The following is a 21,906-nucleotide window of genomic DNA, read 5'->3' as shown; positions in this document are numbered from 1 at the left end:
TTTGCCAACAAAAAAAAATGCCCCTAACCCCGGGTGGGGGTGGGGAAGGGGGGGGGGGTGGGGGGGGGGGGGTTACCTCTGTAAATTAAATTTACACAGCCCTACCAACTCAATTTGTGCTTCCATTTGGGGGCAGAAGAGAGAAGCGGCGCCACGGGATCAAGCGTCCCCCCAGGCCCCTGCGGCTCCTCTACATATGTTCCTCTTCCCAAACCTAATAATACCCACTCCAACCAAAGCCAGGTATCTCCATTCTGTTTTACACACACAAACACATTGGTTCTTTTCTTTGCACCATACAATTGTCTTTCATACACCTATTCTTATTGTCTCTTACTGACTGGGATATTAGCGTACTGCTTGCATTTATGCTATAAAACATTTTTTTTTTTACTGATTATTGGAGTATGTTTCACAAGAAAATACTATTTCAATTTTTCGAAAATTTCATATTTCTTTGTAATCGTTTGTCATATTTACTAGCAATTTCTGAGTGAAAATATACATTTTCAGCATACATTTATGAAATTTGGCAGACGCTTTTATCCAAAGCAACTTACATTGCATTCAATGTACACAATTGATTAACTCATGTATTTCCTGGGAATCAAACTCTTGACCTTGGCATTGCAAGCGCAACCACCATGCTCCACTACTTGAGCTAATATTTCAACGCTACATTGTTCTCACATGACCTCAATATATATATATATATATATATATATATGCATGTATTCTTTATAAAATATTTTAGCAAAAAATTGCATTTTAGTCTAATTTATGTTAAAATGTCTTAAAACATTTAACAGTGTGATCAAATAATGAGTCAAGAATATATATACTGATATTACTTTCACTTCATTGCTCACAATGGAAAGGTCATGTGGAGAGCATTGCATTATTAGACACAATATTTGGCACAGAGTTTAAGGCCATATTTATAATACAAATTATGTTCTATGCATACATAAAATCTACAGTATACAAACATTATGTGGCATAAATAATAAATGTAGTATGGTAGCAACGCAAAACTGTTTTTTCTCTCTCCCAAACAAGAAAGATGGATATTTCGTACACATAAAGAGTTGTGCAAATTTTATTTTATTATTATTTTATTTTTTGTAATTTAAAGTTCTAAAAAAATAATTATAGAAATGTATTCATAAAAAAAATAACACCTAAAAATAATATAAAATTATATTCAAAATTAAAGTTAAATCAAAAGTCTTTTTTTTTTAATGGCATTTATTCTGTTAGAAATTCTCAAAGGGATTCTTTGCTGACAGACTCATGCTACAGTGGTTCTTTCGGCCTTGGGAAATTATGACAGACAGCTCCCGAATTTGAGGTTGTCCCGAAAGAAAAGTTGCTTCCCGTTTCTGTCCGTTTCGCTGTGCCTCAAAGCGACACTTTCAGCTCTGAGCAGCTTCAAACTGTGATTATTTTGGGTTTTTAGTCTATCGTTTTTATTTTTTAGATGACACAAAACACTGAGGTACACGTGTAGCGATCTGACCCCACGCCAGCGTGTTTACAGACCACTGGTCTCTGATTTGCTGACAGTATGTCAGATAGATGAAGACACAGCTTCTATTCTTAACGGATTCTTACAGCCACAAGGGGAAAAAATGGGGTTTGAGATGCCAACAAAAAACCACAGAGAGAGAGAGAAAGAGACAGATAAAGAGTGAACAGGTTTGGATGGAGTGGTTACTCATACCGACTGTTATTTCCACATATATAATCGAGTGAGATCAGACAGGCTTCATCTAAATCTCCACCTCTTTTATTCATTCTGTCTGTCTCTATTTTCTCACTTTTTCTCTCTCTCTCTCAGCCGCTTGGTTTCTTGCTCTATTTTCTCCCTTCATCTGATTGGCCACAGAGGTGCTTTTCTGCCCTCTGATTGGACGAGAACTCTCTCTCTCCTTCTCGCTCGCCCACTTTCTCTCCTTTTTCCCATAATGCCCATGGTTGGTGAGCAGGAGCTAAGGGTCTGTCCAATCATTGTCTGAGCCATCAATCAAAGCTGACGGGCCCAAGCGACATGAAAAGAAACCTCAGTGGCAGCCATTAACCGAACACTCCCCACCAACCCCCCTCTCTCTCCCTCTCCCTCTCCCTCTCCCTCTCTCTCTCAACCCCCCGTGCTTTGTTTTCCTTTCAGCAGACAAAAATGGACTGACAAGATGGAGGGTTGGACATTAATCAAACCACCCCATGGAACCACCTCTTCCTCCTGATAATAAATAAATTCCACTCTTCTCATTGGGCAGATGTTCACATTTTCACCCCGCTTTTCCTCCTCCTCCTTGCTTGTTCACGCTTGCTCTCTCGGTTTTAAGGATCCTCATCTGCTCTCAGTCAGAGTAATTCCCCACAGATCAGAGCAGGGCAGGTGTTTGCTTCACCCTCGTCCCTCTCCAGGGGCCATGTTGCCCTGACAACTGACCATCCCGAGCCTCTGCACATTCGCGGCTGCCGTATGCGTGTTCTGTTTGGTTTGGACCAATGGTCACCCCCTGCGCTTTAATTGAACATGCACTTCTCAGCGGGAGAACATGCAGAGAAAGGAACAGCCACAAAAACACGTTCTTCCTACATGCATGTCTATGAATGTCAACTGTGCTCAGACCACTGTGTCTGAACGAGGGGATTTCTTGGAGTCTTGCTGGTGGAAAATCATACTCAGCCCAAGAGAATGCATATAAAAACAGCCTTTGTTGATTTGGAAACATGACAGCTGGTCTTTTCCTGTCCTACTGCCATGACAAACAGAACAACAAGATTCCCAAGATGAGTCAAAGACTTCAAATTAAAACCGAACTGAGGGTTATTGAAGAATGTGTCTGTGTTCAAAACAACAAAACACAATGCAACACAACTGTTTGGGTTTGTATTCTTCCAAACAAAACCAAGTATAGCAAAGTGACACAAAACAAAAACAAAACAGCTGTTTGGACTTATGCAATATAAAAGATCAAAACAAAACACAGCATTACAGTTTTATCTTTTTTTACACAAATGCAAGTTCAAACGAAAAAAAAAACAGCTGTTTGGACTTTTATCAGAGATCAAAAGGCTGCGCCGTAGCGCCGTATGAAATATTCGCTTCCTCACAACGTTTACATCCTCATATTAGATAAAAGAAAACATTCTGGGAGAGGCCTCCATCCTGGTGGCAAAATCAAAGCAATTTACGCACACACACAACACGCTGCCAATAACACGAAGACACAATGAGGATGTCTGAACCTGCAGAAACAAAAGAAGCCCATTGATTTGCTGTTAGCAGATCTGATGAGTGGAAATACAGGCAGAGTCTTAAGATGGCTGGATCAGTGAAGATATCGTCTCCAGTGCGACGCTGCCGTTTTCCCGAACCCCAATCTGTTGTATCATTGACACATAAATGGATTAGGGTCATGTATCACTGATAATGGTCTAGCCCAAAGAAGGTGTGTCTGCGGTTCTGGTTGTGTGTGCACAATAAGGCCTATTGATTATGTACCATATGCAGTTCCCACGCCATCCTTTGTGCCATGTGTTCGGTGATGTGTTTTTTTCCCCAGAAAGGGGTGGGTGCGGTGCTACAGCTGGTGAGTGCGGGGTTCATTTACTCACACAGCCGATGGCCTGCAGGAGCCTGTGTGCTTCTGTCTGGAAAGGTAAAAAAAGGTGTGCGTTTTCGTGCAGCCGATTCAATGAGCTTCTACGAACAGAATCTGCAATCAAGACAAAAAAGACGCCACACATTCAAGACAGACAAGTCCTTTTTAATGGATATAATCACAGTGGTTTCGAAATGAGAACTGTACAGCTGCATTTTCTGACTGATAAGGCCACAGTGAGGAGTCCGATACAAGAGGCACGTGTGTATTTCACATTACACACAGAAAATATATTCACATTACACGCCTGAGCACACTTTCAACATGATCATCTAAAATACCACAAGTCTGAACTACATCAATCACGATGTAACCCCCCTACCAAGTGACATCCATGTCATTTTACAGGAGAGCGATGCTTAACCATCTGCCACTGTGTTCACAGTTCACAGCTTGGTTCAAAGTTTTAGCACATGACAAACAGTGTGTGATAACGTCTGGCAGTGATGCTGGAGGTACGTCGAAGCTACAGTTTTCCATCTACTTCTAACTGTGACTCCGGGGTTCGTTTTGCCATTTCAAATCAATAAGAAGTCGCAGTTTTGTGTAATCAACATGATAAAAATCATACACATAGTTTGTCATGTACTCTAGACAAAACCTTTCAAACAGGATCTTAAATGGATAGTTCACTCAAAAATAGGGCTGCACGATTTGTGGGGAAAAAATGTATTGCCTTTTTTTTTTTTTTTAATAAAAAAAAGCTCCAGGTTTGCTGGGCTTGTTTGTTGGGTGGCATAATTTGGCCCAAAATTTAGATAATTATTATTATTATTAAATAAATAAAATAATAAAAATAACTCTTAACATTTTTATATTTCATTGCAAAATATTTATTTATTTTATGCAAATATTAAAATTATATTATACTTTTTTCTTCTTCTTACAATGTTAAAACATCAAGCTTTTATTTTGGCAGAAAACCACAGGGAGCCATTAAAACTTCTCTTTTGTTGACAACAGTCTGTTTATAAGGGCATCCCATTACAAATTCATGACAATGGTTCCCAAATGTATGTCATAAGCAACCCAAAGTACAGCACAAGCAGAGATTTAAAGTGCCCCTATTATGGATTTTTGAAAATTACCTTTCATGCAGTGTGTAACACAGCTCTAAATGAATGAAAACATCCTGCAACGTTTTAAATCTGAAAGTGCACCGTGTATAAAGTTATTGTCTCTCAAAAAAAAGAGTCGACTCTGAATCATTGAAACGAGTCGTTTTTAAAACGAATCCCAAGCCGTTTCATGTTGACGTCAACATGAAACATTAGCATATTGCCCGCCAACTTGTTGCGCGCGCAGACCCGGGAAAATTTGACCATCAGTCGATTTTCGCATAGGTCTGAATGAAAATGCTAATTCATTCTTTGCCACTAGGTGCCGCTTTTGGAGAGGTAAAAATAGCTGTTTCCCCAGTAACTCTGTACACAAAGCAGCACTGCGCTCACAAATGCTGCTTTATCAGGCATTACAGGCATGATGAAATGACAATGAGACCAATCGGACCAATCACCGCAAATTAACATCATGCAAAAGAGGGGTTTGGAAAAATGAATCGTTGAGCAAAACGTTTGGGAGTCGTTGAGCAAATAAGGTAAAAATAAATGCATATTATAAGACATTGATAGTTGTTTTTGACTTTGCATGCATGTCGAGCGGTGGTCCCTGTGTTGCAGCGCTCCAGGAGATCAGCAGTGATAACCTGGAGGAAGAAACACAAAAGATGTTGTGGATAAGCTAAGAAAATGTAGTCAACAACCAATGAATGACAAATTTTTAAAACCGATAATAAAACTGAATAATCAACGATAAATGTTATAATTGATTAGTCAGATATTTCATACGGTTCAAAATGCACTACTACGACCTAAAAATACATTTCATTTCATTTTACTGCTCTTTTAATGCAAGCATTTGCAAAACAATGCACTCTTACAGAAAGCAATTTAATGTTGCTGTCATTGTTAAACTTTCAATATTTAATAGTGATTGTGCAGGCAAGTCATTCAAATATTAGCTAAACAACCAATTGTAGTTTTAAATGAGCCACAACTGAAATCATAAATGCAGGTAATTATATTTTTACAGAAACGATTTTAAATCATGCATAATTCATATATATCCAAATAACGGTACATACTTAGTTGGTTTGATCATTTTAATAATTTTGATTGTTTGCTGCTTTCAACAGACAATGACAAATTAAAAAATTTTAACAAGCAGATTAATCAATTACTAAAATAGTCGTTAATTGCAGCCCCAGAAAAACAAAAAAACATTTTGAATACAGGAACTTTTGTCTAATATGCTGTGTTCATTTATTTATTTAAAAAATATTTTAAACTATTCTTTTTTATAACCATTCCATATTGTATTCTTTATTGTAAAATATTTTGGGAGCCAATGTAAACATCACTTTACTTTTCACATGGTTCGAGTGAGAGCATTGAACATTATGTCTGATTAATCAAAGCAATAACCAGCAGATTAATCGACTATTAAAATAAGTGCAGCCCAACGATGAAACAGTAGCAAAAAACAGCAACTGTGGCTAAAAAAATACAACTTTTTATTTCAAAACAATTAAACACATGAAATTCTATGAAGAACATTTATCAAAAATGTACATTAAATTTCACCAAAATGAGAAAGCTGATTACAGAAGCATCTAAAATGTAACTCTTACTTTTTGTTCGGGAAGCGTTCCATTCCTTTGAGGCATTGTTTGTGTGACCTCATACTGACCACACCCCTGCTGCTCTGAACTTGCACATTCAGCTGCTCTTCCACTAAGCACCCTTGGAGGAGAAATGTGACTGGGTGGCCTGCTTCTCTCAAGCTCCCTTGGAATGCTGGGAGTTGCAGCTTCATGGCTGCCGCACAGCCATCTATCACTCTTCTCAATCAGCTCTTCAAGTGTCTGAGCCAACTTCCCACAAGCTGTAAAAAAAAAAGTATGGTAAGAGGTAACCTGTTGTGTAACATGGCACACCCCAGTAACACTAAATCTTTCTTTGACGTGAAGTTTCCTCATGAACTTGCTGAACTTTTCCTCAAATTGAAATGATCTTGAAACATGAAATGATCTGTGAACGAGTTTTCAGCTGGGTGTAAATCTTTCCCTGCCAATGGAAATGCATTGCTGTAAAATAAAAAACCAAACCCTGAAAGGACACATTTCAGAAGTCCACTGCTTTACCTGTAAGGCTTCTGATTTGTTCTCGGAGGCCGTCCATCTCCCTCTGCATACTCACCACCATGGCGACAAGCTCCGCCCTTGAACGTGATTGGAGGCTTCCGAGCACCTGGAAGAAGATTACGTCATCCACGTCACATTATAAACTGAGTGGACACATTGGTTTAAACTTGTACCAGTAATTTACCAAAAATGCCCATGATCATTTTAAGCATGGAAAACAAGTGTTTGGAGCTGAATGAGTTTAAGTGCAATCACATTTTGGCTCCAAATTCTCAAAAGGCATTGCACAGTAGATGTTTAGAAGCTTAATTTAATTTATGCAGTAAGTTAAATGTTAGATTATTAATAAAGTAGCCCAAAAGTGGAATTTAGTGCCATATTACCTCCATAGTAAAATGTGCATCCCTTGTTGCATCTCCAAGGGGCTTGTCAACCTCAAAAGCCTGTTCGAGAGCAAGCAAAATACATATGAAAGAAAATACAACAAACCAGTGGTTCTGGTTTGGTTTGCAACTTCAAAATGACATTGGCTAGTAATATAAAAAAAATGATCGTTTTGAGGTTCCTCACACTGGCAGAAACCTGAAGATGCATCAAATATCCTGTTACATTATTAGATAGTTCAATATATAATTGAAGTGCCTGGAATCCTTTCCCTCATGATGGGATTCCTGAAGGAACCGAAGGCAGTCTTTTAAGTTCTTGCAGGAACTCTTGGGGCTTCATCATGTAAGCTCCTCGGAGAACTGATTTCCCTTTTTGAAATGGGTTCTTAAAGGTTCTCGAGAGTGTTTTGCCAGTGTGATAATGCCTCCAGTGTCTTCATTTTTACAGTATAGGCTACTGTGATCCTATTAACCCTCACTGAACTAGGCTACAGATATGCAGCAGGTCTGAAATAAATCATTTAAAGCTCCTTAATCACACGGAAGATACAATTTATCTGTCATACATTTTCATTATTTGAATTCATTTTGTTATTCAAATCTTAAAAGCTATAAATGTTAAGAATTGTCACTGGAACAGATGTTTTAATCTATTCAGCAAGGCTTATCAGCTAAAAACAAAACGGATTCCAATATTGATTCAGCAATAAAAAAGGAACAGACCTTTGTTTTGAACTTAACATAGTCAGCATTGCAAGATGAGATGTCCTCTCCATTTGGTTCTCTCCATTTTCTCCTCTTCGCGGGCTCTTGCTGAAAGACAGTCACATAATTAAATCAAGGCACTGCAAAACAATGACACATACGCAACAAAAGCTTGATGTTTACATACACTGAGGACGTGGTTCGCCCTCGCGCCGGTTTCTTCGGGTGTCTCTTCGTATGCCTCGTATCCACTGTACAGGATGCGCTTTGCTATTGTTTTTCTCCTCATCTTTCGCCCATTAGCCGTTTTCCTCGCCCAAAAACCGTCCTGTTCTTTATCATGCCGGTCATGGCCACGCGCAGATCCGTGACAGCCTGATGACTTTCACGCTCGAGGCATTTCGATTAAAGTTAAAGACACTCTGGCGTGTCAACATCACGAGTGCGTCTTGAAACACTTGAAAACGAGTAAAATGTGTGGAAAGGGGACCCTAAAAGTTTTAACAGTGGTGTCTTAAACCTATAACAATTTGAAGAAAAAAGACATCATAAACGGTTCATAATCTAGACATGCTATGTTAGCTAGCGATAACATTATGCCATTTTAATAATGTAAACATCGCATCTGATGTTTATTCTGTACATGAAAGTGAGATTAATTATAGACTAGTTAAATAGCTAGCCATTTGTAACGATCCCTCTCGCTATTACTTTGTATTTTTTACTATTTTATTTAGCAGCCTTGGTTTACTGGCACATCCCACTAAATAAAGCACACTCGAGTCTCCCCTTAACTTTTTAAAACATTTAGAGATATAAATCTCATATTTTTTTGTGTTAACATATGTTCGATAAACTATTATGTAACTATTATATTAACCTGGCATTAAATGTATGTAGCTTTAAAAACATCAAATGTCTTATTCCCTCTGGAAATATGGATTTTGACCTTCTTGACTGTATCTAATATGTTAAAATCATCATAATCATAACTGTCACAGACATCATCATTAAATAAAATCAAAACGGTCATAATCGAATGAAATATACTGAATTAGTTGTGGTACAACACTTTTTAATTATAAACAAGCTATACAACATTACAAAACATTATTAAAATTGTGACAAAAAGTGAGATCTTGTGGACACTTTCGGAGGGAAGGTAAATATTTTATTTTCTGAATTTTTACGCATGTTGGAGAGTTTACTGCATTAGTCAAGCTCAACCGTGGTAGCCAAATTATTGTAAGAAAAATTTAAGCATTTGATACATTTATGGGAATTGTTATTATACAATAGAGTTAAAAAAAAATCTTAATCACAAGCCCTATACATGAAGACATGTTTTTTTTCCTCAAAAAAATATACTGTCTAAAATAAAACCAAAACAATGATATAAAAATCTGAAGCTTTAGACATTATACTGTGGGAGACTCTATAGGGCACATTATACAAGACACTTTCTTTTTCTTTCCCACTTGTTCTTTCTTTTTTTGGCTGCGTGAGCACAGATTCCAGTGAGAGGTCAGGCAAGGTTTGACCCCATGCATTCCCAGGTGACTACAGTGAGCACTAAGTGTATCCAGAAGCACCTGAGGTTGTAAAAGAGAGGCCTCTGCAGGGATGGGAGGAGGCAAGCGGCTCTGTGCTGGAACAAAGTGGATCCTGTAACTCATTAAAGCAGGCTAGGGATCACAAAAGGTCAATCAAATAGTGTTATGTGCACCAGTACCGTCTCTCTTCCGGTTATATGCACTGTGAATACAGGTCACTTTAAATGACACCTAGTTTGGCTCGATCACAAGTCCTCAGACAAGACAGATCATGTCTCACCTGCTAGTAAAATGCTTCTCAAATTAGTTTAATTCTCAGTTATTCTCAGTTTACCTGTATTAAATAAGGTTTAGGTTGAGTTTAACTTCTTTTAAAACCTTTAGTGTAGTAGTGGATGATGACTGACAGGTGAGTAGGCGGTGCTTCACTGCTAGGTGCATTAAATAGTGCTAATATTACAAATGTGGTTTAGTCACATGCATTTAAAATATAGGTTCACAAAGTGTTTGGACCCTGTTTACACCTATTCAGTGCTGTCCACCAATACCAATAAAGTGATGTTTTGACTACTAGCACACAAAGACTAACTGTTAGGAGACACAAATGGCACGGACTAGAATTACTTTGTTACAGACACTAAGAAAGATGCACTTACATGCTGGATGAAAGAGAACTGGCACCTTCTCTTATGACGGTAATTAGACAAGCATGAGAGCTACGATCCTGGTGGCCAGAGTTATTTCAGTTCAGATCGTTTGAGAACTTTGTTTTAACTTACGTGAACAAAATGACTCGCTCAACCCGCTAGATCCACCGTGACGCTTCTGATCTGCAGAGACCAGACATGAAGATCCGTGACTAAAGGACGTCTTACATCACAGCAGATGCTATTACAGTCCAGGCTACAAATGTGACAGCAGAGCCACCATTTCTCGCTCAGACAGAACGATTATTGATCTCCGCCCTGCATATTGCAGCCTCTTGAGAGGCTCTGAACCAGCATAAAGAGGAGTATTGATGATATATTGATATGCATTCTTTTATTTACTTTACCCATAAGGCCTTTCACCTCTCTCCTAACAAATCAATTGCACATTCAACATAAAGCTTCTTTTTTGGGTCACAGGCTGCCATTCCCCATTTAGTCTGAGAGCAGCTTTGAAGTCTGTCTTGTGACTGTCAGATTTGCTTATGCATGAGAATTTGTACTAAAGGATCTGATCTGAAGTCCGTCTAAAATAAAATACTAGAACAATGTTTCCTGCATCGTTATTAAGTGCCAACACTATTTAAACAGTTTTGCACCCTAACCAATTAACATATGACATGCACTGTTAAAAATTGTCCCGTTAAAAAACAGTAAGTAACTGGCAGCACGGTTGCCAGCAAGTTACTGTTAAATTAACAGTACCTTGCTGTTGTTGAAATTTACAGTTTGTTACTGTTTTTGGAAATACAGCATAAAGCTGTTATTTTCTACATTAACAGTAAATTACTGTCAAAAACATTAACGGTTAATTAATGTTTATTTGCACTGTTTTAACTGTAAACTACAAATATGTTATTATATTGAGAAATGGACTGCTAAGAAAAAAAGGTGGAATTATTTTTCTAGATATTTCTTTGATTTTATGAATTACCCCTTAGAAGTCTTGCTATAAAACCATTTTTAAATACAATGTACAAATATAGCCTTTGAAACATAAAAAATTGAACACAATGCAGTGTAAATTCAAAAAGTGCTTTATTAAAACTCAGAAAAACTTGAAAAACAAAAGCCACTTTAATCACAAAATATTCTCAAAATTAGTGGCTGATGCAAGTGAAATTTATATAACATTAGAAAAAACAAAATGAGTGACTCCGAGAACTACTGAGTGAATAAGAATTACTGAATTCTTAGTGAATAAGAATTACTGAATGAAGAAAGAATTCAATGAAGAATGAAGTGAAAATGTAGGTATTCAAAAATGAACACCTGAAAAAATTGTGCGACTAACACACTAAAAGCATGTTTTTGTCGTGTGTGAAGAGTATGTGTAAGGTGTGTGTGGTATGTCAGTGAATGAGTGTGTTCACTTATATGAAGTCCCACTCAAAGTCCATTAGTTTCTTAAGTAGACTGGCAACCCGGGTGTTGACTGATTTCTTTTTGTGGGCGACCTTCCCTGTCCGCTTTGATAGGACTTGTCCACCCTTGGTGCCTTTTTCAGGATTTATACCAATGAAGCGCCTGAAAAACAAATGCGTACATTCAGAATTAGTGTGGGTAAAAGTTTACATAACAAGAATGTGAATAGAAATTAATATATGAATCTAAGCATCTAACCTCTGAATGAATTCCAATGTGGATGCAGCCTCAGCTTGGTACTCCACATTGAAATTGTATAAAGTCAAAAACACAGCAGCAAGTCCAGACAGAAAACTTGGTTGGATGCCCTCACAGATTATTTGCCCCTCAAAACTAATCATCCATTTATGAATGCAGCTTCCTGGTTTTTCACCTAAAACATTCCAAAGAAAAAATGTCAGGCAGTCATATAACATATTCATTTTCTACTGCCAGATTGCAAATAAATGCAAGGGAAACTGAAATAATTTTACCTAGTCACAGAGCCCTGTTCTTTTAACATAACAAATGCATTTCAAAATGCTGATTGTGGACTGGTCTGGACAGACACTGAAGTCAACACGTGTATATACTGTGTATTGTGAAATTGTTGCTGCAATTTTTATGATTTATTTAACTCTATTTTTGCTCAATATAGTTGAAGGGTTAAAAAAAATGAAAATGTAGTAATTAATTAGTCACCCTCACTTTCAAAGAGTTTTCATTTTCAAAACACAAATTAAGCTATTTTTAATATTCTTTCATCATTTCTGTTCATCCATTAAAAGTCCAGTCAAATCCAGGGTAAATGGAAACTCAAACGCGCTAGCCTGACAGACGAGAACAAACCTCATTGGTTCTCACGTCAAGCAAGCATGTTTGAGCTTATTTGCTCTATGTATGCTCAATGATGAATGTTTATACATGAATAAACTAAATGAAATTAATACATTTACAATAACTTTATGAACTAGAATTAACAGTGAGGTATAACCATTTCCTAGTACCTGACCATTGTCACGGAGATCAGCAAAACTTTGAGGATACTGGCGGATGATGTTTCGGCAGACTGTGACACATTGTCCGCGTGTTGGGTTTAGCTCATATTTCCTCATCTCATCTGCCAAAACTCTGACCATTTGTCGCCGTGCTGCTGGTGAAGGTCTCTTGCCATCAGCCACTGCTGAACGAATGTCCATAGGCATTGCAGTCCAAGGAATCTGAAATGTCTCTGGCCATGTTTTTTTTATTTGGGAGGATGGACTGCAGTCTTCGGAGCTGCTAGATTCTTGATTTGAGAGTCCACTTGATGCACTGGAGCAAGGAAGGCAAGCTGACTGCTGGTGTAGGGGAAGGAAGAATTTGTAGGTCCAAAGTGACCATCTCTGTCTCTGAAATAGGAAAAGCAGAGATACATGACATGAGAGATTAACCAAGTAAAAAAAAAAAAAAAAAAACATTGGTCACCTCAAAGGCCTGTAAATAAAACATTAAGTGATTGGAAATATCTGTATTTTGCAGGTCACATGCTAAATTGAGCACAATGTACATTTACTACTATTTACTACGATCAGTATCCATTAGTACAAAGACAACTGGTAAATATGCAGGAAGTCCTGGAAATAATCAAATATACTTGTAAAACAGTGTAAGTTAGAAATATACGTTTCCTGTACTTAGAAGCTTTAAAAGAGTAGTTTACTTTCAGAACAAATATTTACAGAGAATGTACTTACCCCGTTGTCATCCAAGATGTTAATGCCTTTCTTTCTTCGTCGTAAAGAAATTATGAACTCCCATTATTAAGAACTCCCATCTCATTTTCTCCTCCAACTTCAAAATTGTTCTACATCGCTGTTTTACAATTTTTTGTAAAGGGCATTTGACCTTCTTTGCATGTTCACTTTGTAAATACTGGGTCAGTACTTCTGCAGAGATGTAGAACGATTTTGAAGTTGGAGGAGAAAATGAGATGGGTGTTCTTCGACATACCCTAACTGTATTGACCGGGATTACACAAAGTACGCATGTGCATGGCAGAGCTAGACAAGACGAGCATTTGAGGTTAAAAAGTATATACTTTTTTTTTAGAAAATAACCAATCGTTTCGCTACATAAGACCCTTACTCCTCGGCTGGGATCGTTTAGAGCCCTTTGAAGCTGCATTGAAACTGCATTTTAGACTTTCAAACTCGAGGGCACCATTGAAGTCCACTATATGGAGATAATTCCTGAAATGTTTTCCTCAAAAACATAATTTCTTTACTGAAGAAAGAAAGGCATGAACATCTTGGATGACAACAGGGTAAGTACATTATCTGTAAAAAAAAATTCTGGAAGTGAACTACTCATTTAAAAAAAGCCAGTCAGAGCTACTGTTTAACAATTAACTCTATATTGCAAAATAGTAAGATTTAAATCCACATTACCTTTTTATGACATGGTTGCAAATGTCTCAACGTTAATTAAATCAAAAATACAAAAAAAAAATATATATATATATTAATATATAAATTAATTAGCACACTTTAATTTGCACAATTTGCACATCTCTTAACTAATAAAGAACACTGTGGATTTACTGGATTATAATTCCCCTTTTGACCAGAAAACAGAGCATGTAATAAATAAATAAAAATTGTGTTAAAAGATGTTTTAAATATTTTTATATAATAGTAATATATTAATAAAAATCATAAGAATGTAATTTATAGAATATAGAAAAACTTATAAACTATTTATATATATTACAATTAAGACCTTTTATTTTTTATTATTTTAGTAATATAAATTATTGTGGAGGTGCTACTTAAACAACAGTGCATGTAATAAATATTTTTTTAAATAATATTTTATAATAATACTAATATGTTATTTATAATTAGTAATATAATTTAAATAAGACCAATTATTGTGGAGGTGGAATATTCTCAATCACTAAATTAATTATCAATAAACTGAAATCGTTAGAATCAGGAACTAAAATCATTAACTTCCTTATGATTCCCAACCCTAGTGAAATTTGTGTCCTTTGAGCTCATGCATCAAGAACAGACAAGAACTGTCTTCCCTCTTGATCTCTCTTTCTCCATCTTTCCTTCTCTGTACATAATGAAAATAGAAGAGTAAATAAGAGCCATAAAGAAAGAGGCCCTGCTTGGGCACTGAGTGGGATTTAATTGACCATATGGGGGCGTCAGATTTGAACTCTGAGCTTACTCCCATCAACCCTTGGGAGCGCCCTAAAATTATATAATGTTCAGAAAGATGGGCCAGCCACCCAGGCAAAAAAGGATGATACAAATGAGCACACACTTACATTCTATAATAGCTGTATTAAATGCACCTCTTAACATTTGTCTGTAGACTTGCATACAAGACTGAGTTATTTCTCACACTCACCTATCGCTGATGGACAGCTCGTGTTTTGAGCCCGCTCAGCAGTTTGTCACTTGATTAGACTCCCCACCATGGCACTTCTTTCCTCCGTTGCCAGTGTTCTCTCCCCCCTCCGCTCATGCATATAGAGAAGCTTAATTTAAAAGGACAACAGCGCTGCCTTAAGATCCTTTGCAAAGGGACAAAATAAACTGACACAAGAGTACAAAACAATGCAGGCCATTCGGTGTCCAGGGCAGCACTGAATGTGGAGGAGTGCCGGACAGGGGTTTTGTGAGCCTTTGATGGGAAAAACCTGATTTTTGAGGGTTAGATCTCTCTTTTTTGAAGATGAGTAATTTTTGTACATTCGGATGTTTAAATATTTTCTTCTATTACGGTTTAGTGAGCAAAAAATATGACTTTTGAAATTCTTTGTGGTGCAGAGATGATACACTTCACCTTTAAGACGCAAACATTCAAATTCAGCATTCACATCCAATGTCCATTTAAAAACGAATGCAAGGCAAAAAGTATAGTTTATTTATGTTTAATTTCATTATCCAAGATCAGATGTAGTACAAAATCATTTACACATACTTTCACATCTTACCTTGATGGTCGAATGACCTAAAAACACACTTACACAAAACTCTTTGTGAGCACTTAACTACTTACTCGCCCATTTGGTTCCAAACCTGTATGACTTATTTTCTTTCTTTTGTGGAATATAAAAGAGGATATTTTGAAGAATGTTGGCAATGAAACAATTTCAGTCCCCATTGACTTTCATTGTATGGACAAAAAACAAACAATGAAAGTAAATGGGAATCAAAACCATTGGGTTACCAACAATCGTCAAAATATCCTCTTTTATATTTTGAAGAATGTGGGTAACCAAACAGTTTCGGCTCCCATTGACTTCCACTGTATGGACCAAAAAAACAACAACAAAAAAAACAATGGAAATCAATCAGAACCAAAACAGTTTGGTTACCAACATTCCTTTAGAAGAAAGTCAGTCAAACAGGTTTGCAATGGCATGAAGGTGAGCAAATGATGACAGAATTTCAAAATTTTTAGGGTGGACTATCCTTTTAAGCACATAAGCATCAATAAAATAATCTCTATAACTGTTCTTTAACTTTATATTCTCCTTTATTTAGTCTTAGAATGAATCACTTATGTTGTAGCATTCCTCTTTTGTATTTTTCTTTGTCTAAAAGCACCTGCTGCTAAATGAATGAATTTACAGTAAGTAAACTTTCCCACGTGTCAAATGTTGCTTCTCATTAACTACTTACATCTAACTCATTGCATTTGCTTCAAGAAACAAGACCTTTTAGACTTTATACTGCTCATAAATCCGCAGGCAGATCCTATGGCCTATGGTCGTCTGTTAACATGAATCTGAGAGTTTCAAGCCGACATGAAGTTGTGTAACCTGCAAACTTTCTCCCAGAACAGTTCTGTTCAGCGTCAGCCGTTTCTGCCTTTGAGGGATTAGAGTGATGTCATCGGTTAGGTCTCAACCCTTTTCGCTGTCATCCTGGCTCAGGTCACTGTTAAGTCAGAGCGGCGCAGCTTTTGCATGCGCTATAATTCAGACTGTGACTTTGATGATAATAGCACTAATAATGGCCTGACAGTGACAGATGGGTGCAGGCAATTTGGGGGCCCGTGAAGTGACCCTCCGCCCAATCAGAGCACTTCCAGGTTAAATGTGACCCCAGGCAGCCAGCAAAAAGGGAGAAGGGCTGAATGGATGGAGGATAAAAAGAAAGAGTGAGAGAGAGAGAGAGAGAGAGAGAGAGAGAGAGAGATGAGGCACTGAAGTGAGGAACACTCCTCAGGATATTAAGTAATTGCTGCTATACGCCATTTCTTCCCCGTTTGGATGCTTCTGCAAGATTCCAAGAGTAGAAACTATGTCCGCTAACCACAGAGGCAGCCGCATTCGAATCCCTAGAGCTACACCCGAAATTCTGCCGCGTTGCCAAAACCTTTTGGTTTCACAACCCAAGTCTTTGGCCGCAAAAACAGTTCTCTTAATCAGTCCAAACACCTCCCCGGGCAGCAGTGGGAATGCTTGGCCAGGCCATGTGTTAGACATTAAACGCAATCAGTGACGGCGTTTTTTGAGTGCTGGAGAGATTGAGAGGAAGAGAGATCCAGGTTGATAAATAGCAGAGCCACTCAAATGCCCGTCTGTTCATGGGGAGTCTGGGTAATCAAACCAAGGCCTGTTTGCTTTATTTATGCCGCACGTCAAAATTAGAGATTTATCGTTATTGCGAGGCAGCTCTTGATTACTGAGGAGAATGTGGGAAGCTAACCTGGAAAAGCTCCACTGGCGTTTAACGCCTTCTTGTCGGGATGAGCACAAACCGAACAATGAGTGAGACGCATGTTGGTAAAGACGGAGAAGTGTCAAGGATTAAGTGTTCTTTGTAGCGAAAGCAATTCTCTGCGCAGCATTTTCTCATGATTACTGTACGAAAACGATCTCCAACTCTGTTAAAAAACAGCTAACATCTGATTGCCATTCATCATTTAGCGATATCATCTGTAGATGGGAATTGACACCAAATACAACATGAGCTATGGAAATGATTAAGCAAGACCTCCACAGCAAATAGCTCGGATATGCAGTACTATAATTTAAATTTCCTTCGCAAACAACTGTTTCAATATACGCTTGGACAAATCAAATAAACACTTCTGACATACTTATGGTTTCTTGAGACATTTAACCTTTTATCTTTCCCTGCCAGATACATACAGCATGTAAAGAATTAGTGCAAGGTTCTTCCCTCTAGGTCAACACTGTTCCTCGCCGTTCCTGTACTTTTCCATTTATCCTCCTCCATCTCCCTTAATCATACTGCTGGCCCGGCGACTTGAGAGGCGCCAAGTAACACGCAACCTGCCAGATCCAGCAAGGGAAAAATGAATTAAGTCCAGAGGGTAAAGTTGGGACGGAGAGAAGTGTGAGTGGGCCGGGTATTGAGCCCTGGGGCACCCCGAAAGTCATAACTCAGAGCTTAGGTACCGTGACCCGCCTGAGGAGTTACCGTCTGCCAATTGATTTAGTGTCATCTGAGGTCTTGGGCTCTTACGATTATGTGCCTTATTAAGTGATTCTCTGAGCATGACAGCTTTAGGATATTAGGTGGTACTTTCTGTGGCCCTTTTCTAAGTACATGAATCGCCTACTTTAATTAGCTTGAAGGACACTGCATCTCAGTCCTGGACTGATGGTGGTGAAACCTTTCCTATATAATATTGACTATAACTATGGCAGTTGGTATGAAATACTTAAGCGTAATCCCCATTCATTTTGAGGGTTTTGTAACATCACCAGTTTTCTCATTTTGAGGTCGCAACCCTCTGGACGTCGATGCTTCTAAAAAAACGAAACACAAATATTTTAGTACCAAAATATGCTGTAACACCAAGTGAGCATGTTTCCTTTAGAGGGACATTTCCTTTGGAGAGTGTTTGTTTTCTTTCACCTTTGTTTGATGGAAAGGTTATGCAAACATATATAAAAGAATGATTTTTGTTTGATGTGTGTGTATCTGTGCCTGTGTGTGGATGTGTGTGCAAAGAAGCCAAAATTGTGAGTTAAATATTGTCATAGACATTCATTAGCCAAGCGCAACAAGTACAGGGGACTTTTGACCAAAGTTACAACTGCAGGATTATTTTATCAGAAATCACATACACAGAGTTCCCAGAACCCACCAGGAAAAATCTCTTCATCCTCCATGTTGGATAAAATTCCTAAAGTACTAGAGATGCTGTTTACTATGACTCCAGGGCTTCGTGCATTACTGGAAATAGACAAAGAGAAACCAAAAAAGATTAAATAAATATTACACTGTCAGTAATGTCAATACATCCTGAAAACTGTTTCAGGGGTACAATACAATGTGATTTTATTATTTGAATCACAACCGAGAATTAACTCATTTTCAATCAATGGGTTGGAATTTTAATTGCACTGGCCTAACTTTAAGAAATGTTTCTTGAGCAGTAAATCAGCTAAATAGAATTATGAAGGAACATGTGACACTGAAGAATGGCGTAATGGCTGCTGAGAATTCCGCTTTGCATCGCATGCATGCACATTTTAAAAATATATTTAAATAAACAACGGTTATTTAAAATTGTAATAATATTTCAAAATATTACTGTTTTTACTGTACTTTTGATCTAAGAAATGCAGCCTTGGTGAGCATTCAAGACTTCCTTCAAAAACTCAAAAATCTTACTAACCCCCAAACTTTTGAACAATATTGTATACAGATGAACACTTTTTTTATATTTATTACATAAATTAAATTGATCGCTCTGTAAGCCTATAATGCTGTCAAGCTTTCAGACTTTCAGAACTTTAAAACGAGGCTTTGTCAAGCCATCACACAAAGTTTGCCTTCATGGTGTTTCCTTTGTCTTGACAAACTTTTACATTTCTTTTACAATTCAACTATTCAAAACTCAAATTGCAATTCAGCATCCTGTTTGCTCCCTCAACTCAAATTCAAAAATTTAATTGGAATTTAAAAGGCATTCTCACTGAAATTCTGAATGACACACAACCCTGATTTGAATTAAATCAAATGACTGCATTGGGTGACATAGAAGCCTCATTCTGCCTCCACACTACTTTTGAAGGATCAAGAATATAAAACTCCAAACATGAAATGATATTACAGTCAATGTGTTAAAGCTATAATCATTCAACAAAGACAACATTCAAAACAAACTGTGCTGAGAAAATTTCAGCGACATGTTTCTAGGGTCAGGACTCTGAACCTTTAGTCAAGGCTATTTACTTCTGAATCCTTGTGCCAAGGAACTTTGACAACATGGCATTATGTGCAATTTATGTCAGGCTTGGTTTTGTGTGTGTTTATGTGCGAGAGTGTGTGTGAAAAAGAGTGTGACAGAGATTGCATTCATATGTATGACCTTCCTCTTTAGAGGCACCGTCAAAGATCACAGTCAGTGTTGACAGAGATATTTCTCCCATGCATTGCAGCAGTGAGGGCTGTTGTCTAAATGCTTACTCACCAGGCGCCGACTGAACAGGCCGCCAGCAGAGCCAGCCGGTGGCCCTGAATGCCCTTTTGCTGACTAGACTCTAGCAGCCAATAAATGGAGCTGTCACTCCTGTCAATCTTGCTTTCTCTGACACAATCGCCCTATCACGCCCGCTCATTCCATCCTGCCCACCTCAGTTATGTCCCTAAAAGGACAGCTTTCTGTGACAGCCCTGCCTCTTGCATGACGAAACGCAAAGATAGCCAATCATCTCATTCTCCGCCCTGGGTTTGAGAGAGAGAGAGAGAGAGAGAAAGACTTTTTCTTTATGCATTTTTTTAAGAATATGTAGCTTAACAAATCAGCCTCTTAAAATCATGGAGCATTTTTTTATTTTTTTTTAATGTTATCATAAAATCTTTTCCCATAAGATATGAGCATGTGATACCACCTCTAAACTCTCAGAATCCAGTCCATCACATGACATTTCACCATACTTAAAAATGAACATAACAATTTAGAAAGTGACTGAAGAAGAGGCACCGCTCTGTGCCTTCATATATCTCAGATTCTTGAAGTTTCATGGATAACCTGTAACACAAGGCAAGGCAAGGCCAGGAACACACAGTGTACATATGAGGTGGTTTAATCAGAATTATTGAAAAAGGCCTCAGAAACTCTTTTGTGGTCGGTCTGGTCCAACTGCATCTTGATGCTGTATTGCCCTCTGCTGGATGTAAGGTTGATGCACAGACTCACTGTAAAAACAGCCAATAATAATGCAGCACATGTTTTTAATATGTGTGATTTAATATTTGATTTTCCAAATAAATATAGTTTCAAAGCAGCTTTGTTTCTACACGCATATTAGTAATAGAGTAATATATTCATATGGCAGAAATGTACAGTTATGAGATAATACAAATTATGCAGTAAGTTAACATCATGTATTAACTTAAGCAAAAACAACGAACATGTTAAAACAACGATTACATGATGTGATAATGATTATAATATAAGGACAATTTGGAATTAATCCAACTTTTTTAACATTAAGCAATCAATTTATTAAAATCCTGCTCATAAAAAGTATTTTACATGATAGGTATACTTTTTCTTCAAGATCATTTTCATAACAATTTTCGTAACAACAAAAATACTCATTTCAGACATTCTAATGCAGTGTCACGTGATCCTTCAGAAATCATTTTAAGATGACACACACACACACACATATATATATAATAGTAATGCTACCTTCAATGCATCCTTCATTGCACTTCTGAAGCTTTAATAACGAGTATGGCACATTTAAATGCTTTGTGGTTGGAAAGATCAAGAGACTAGCCAGCTTGGTGATAATGATATTTTTGTATATTTTTGGCCTTTTTCAGTAAAATATGCAACAAAAGGTTACAAATACAACTGAAATTGCAACAGCTAACATGGTATTTTGAGAATTCAATAATGACCGACAATACGGAACCTGTAGGCCTAAAGTAAAAGGAAAATTATGCTTCATGTGATAAGATCTAAATTAACTGGTTTATTATTCAGCTAATATGTTACACCAAATAAATATATTTTAATTTTTTTAGGCTATGTCGAATTATTCAACACTTGACCGTTTTTTTAATATGTGTGATTTAATATTTGATTTTCCAAATAAATATAGTTTCAAAGCAGCTTTGTTTCTACACGCATATTAGTAATAGAGTAATATATTCATATGGCAGAAATGTACAGTTATGAGATAATACAAATTATGCAGTAAGTTAACATCATGTATTAACTTAAGCAAAAACAACGAACATGTTAAAACAACGATTACATGATGTGATAATGATT

The 21,906-nt window shown here is 37.3% G+C and overlaps 1 protein-coding gene and 1 long non-coding RNA gene across 2 annotated transcripts in view; both read right to left on the bottom strand.

Annotated features, from left to right (window-relative positions):
- The window catches only part of LOC107582937 (uncharacterized), a 23,002-nt gene extending 14,613 nt beyond the window's left edge, over window positions 1–8,389 (bottom strand). Inside the window, exons 1-6 of the mRNA XM_016268961.1 lie at window positions 8,155–8,389; window positions 7,986–8,075; window positions 7,260–7,319; window positions 6,877–6,982; window positions 6,364–6,617; window positions 5,326–5,379 (exon numbers count right to left, since the gene is read on the bottom strand). Coding sequence (XP_016124447.1) covers window positions 5,326–5,379; window positions 6,364–6,617; window positions 6,877–6,982; window positions 7,260–7,319; window positions 7,986–8,075; window positions 8,155–8,256 — 666 coding nt within the window. The 5' untranslated portion in view covers window positions 8,257–8,389. The remainder of the gene's footprint in view (window positions 1–5,325; window positions 5,380–6,363; window positions 6,618–6,876; window positions 6,983–7,259; window positions 7,320–7,985; window positions 8,076–8,154) is intronic.
- A 4,222-nt stretch (window positions 8,390–12,611) lies between these two features.
- LOC107582960 (uncharacterized) lies at window positions 12,612–21,379 on the bottom strand. The gene is made up of 3 exons (XR_001608995.1): window positions 21,368–21,379; window positions 13,519–13,521; window positions 12,612–13,022 (listed from the first exon to the last, which is right to left on the bottom strand). It is a non-coding gene; the product is annotated as an uncharacterized lncRNA (long non-coding RNA).
- Window positions 21,380–21,906: the final 527 nt, after the last annotated feature.

Source organism: Sinocyclocheilus grahami, unplaced genomic scaffold, assembly GCF_001515645.1.
Source record: "Sinocyclocheilus grahami isolate Dianchi unplaced genomic scaffold, SAMN03320097.WGS_v1.1 scaffold48.1, whole genome shotgun sequence".
NCBI classification, from domain to species: Eukaryota; Metazoa; Chordata; class Actinopteri; order Cypriniformes; family Cyprinidae; genus Sinocyclocheilus; species Sinocyclocheilus grahami.
The sequence above is the reverse complement of the archived record's forward strand: the minus strand, read 5'-3'. Positions and strand labels throughout refer to the sequence as shown.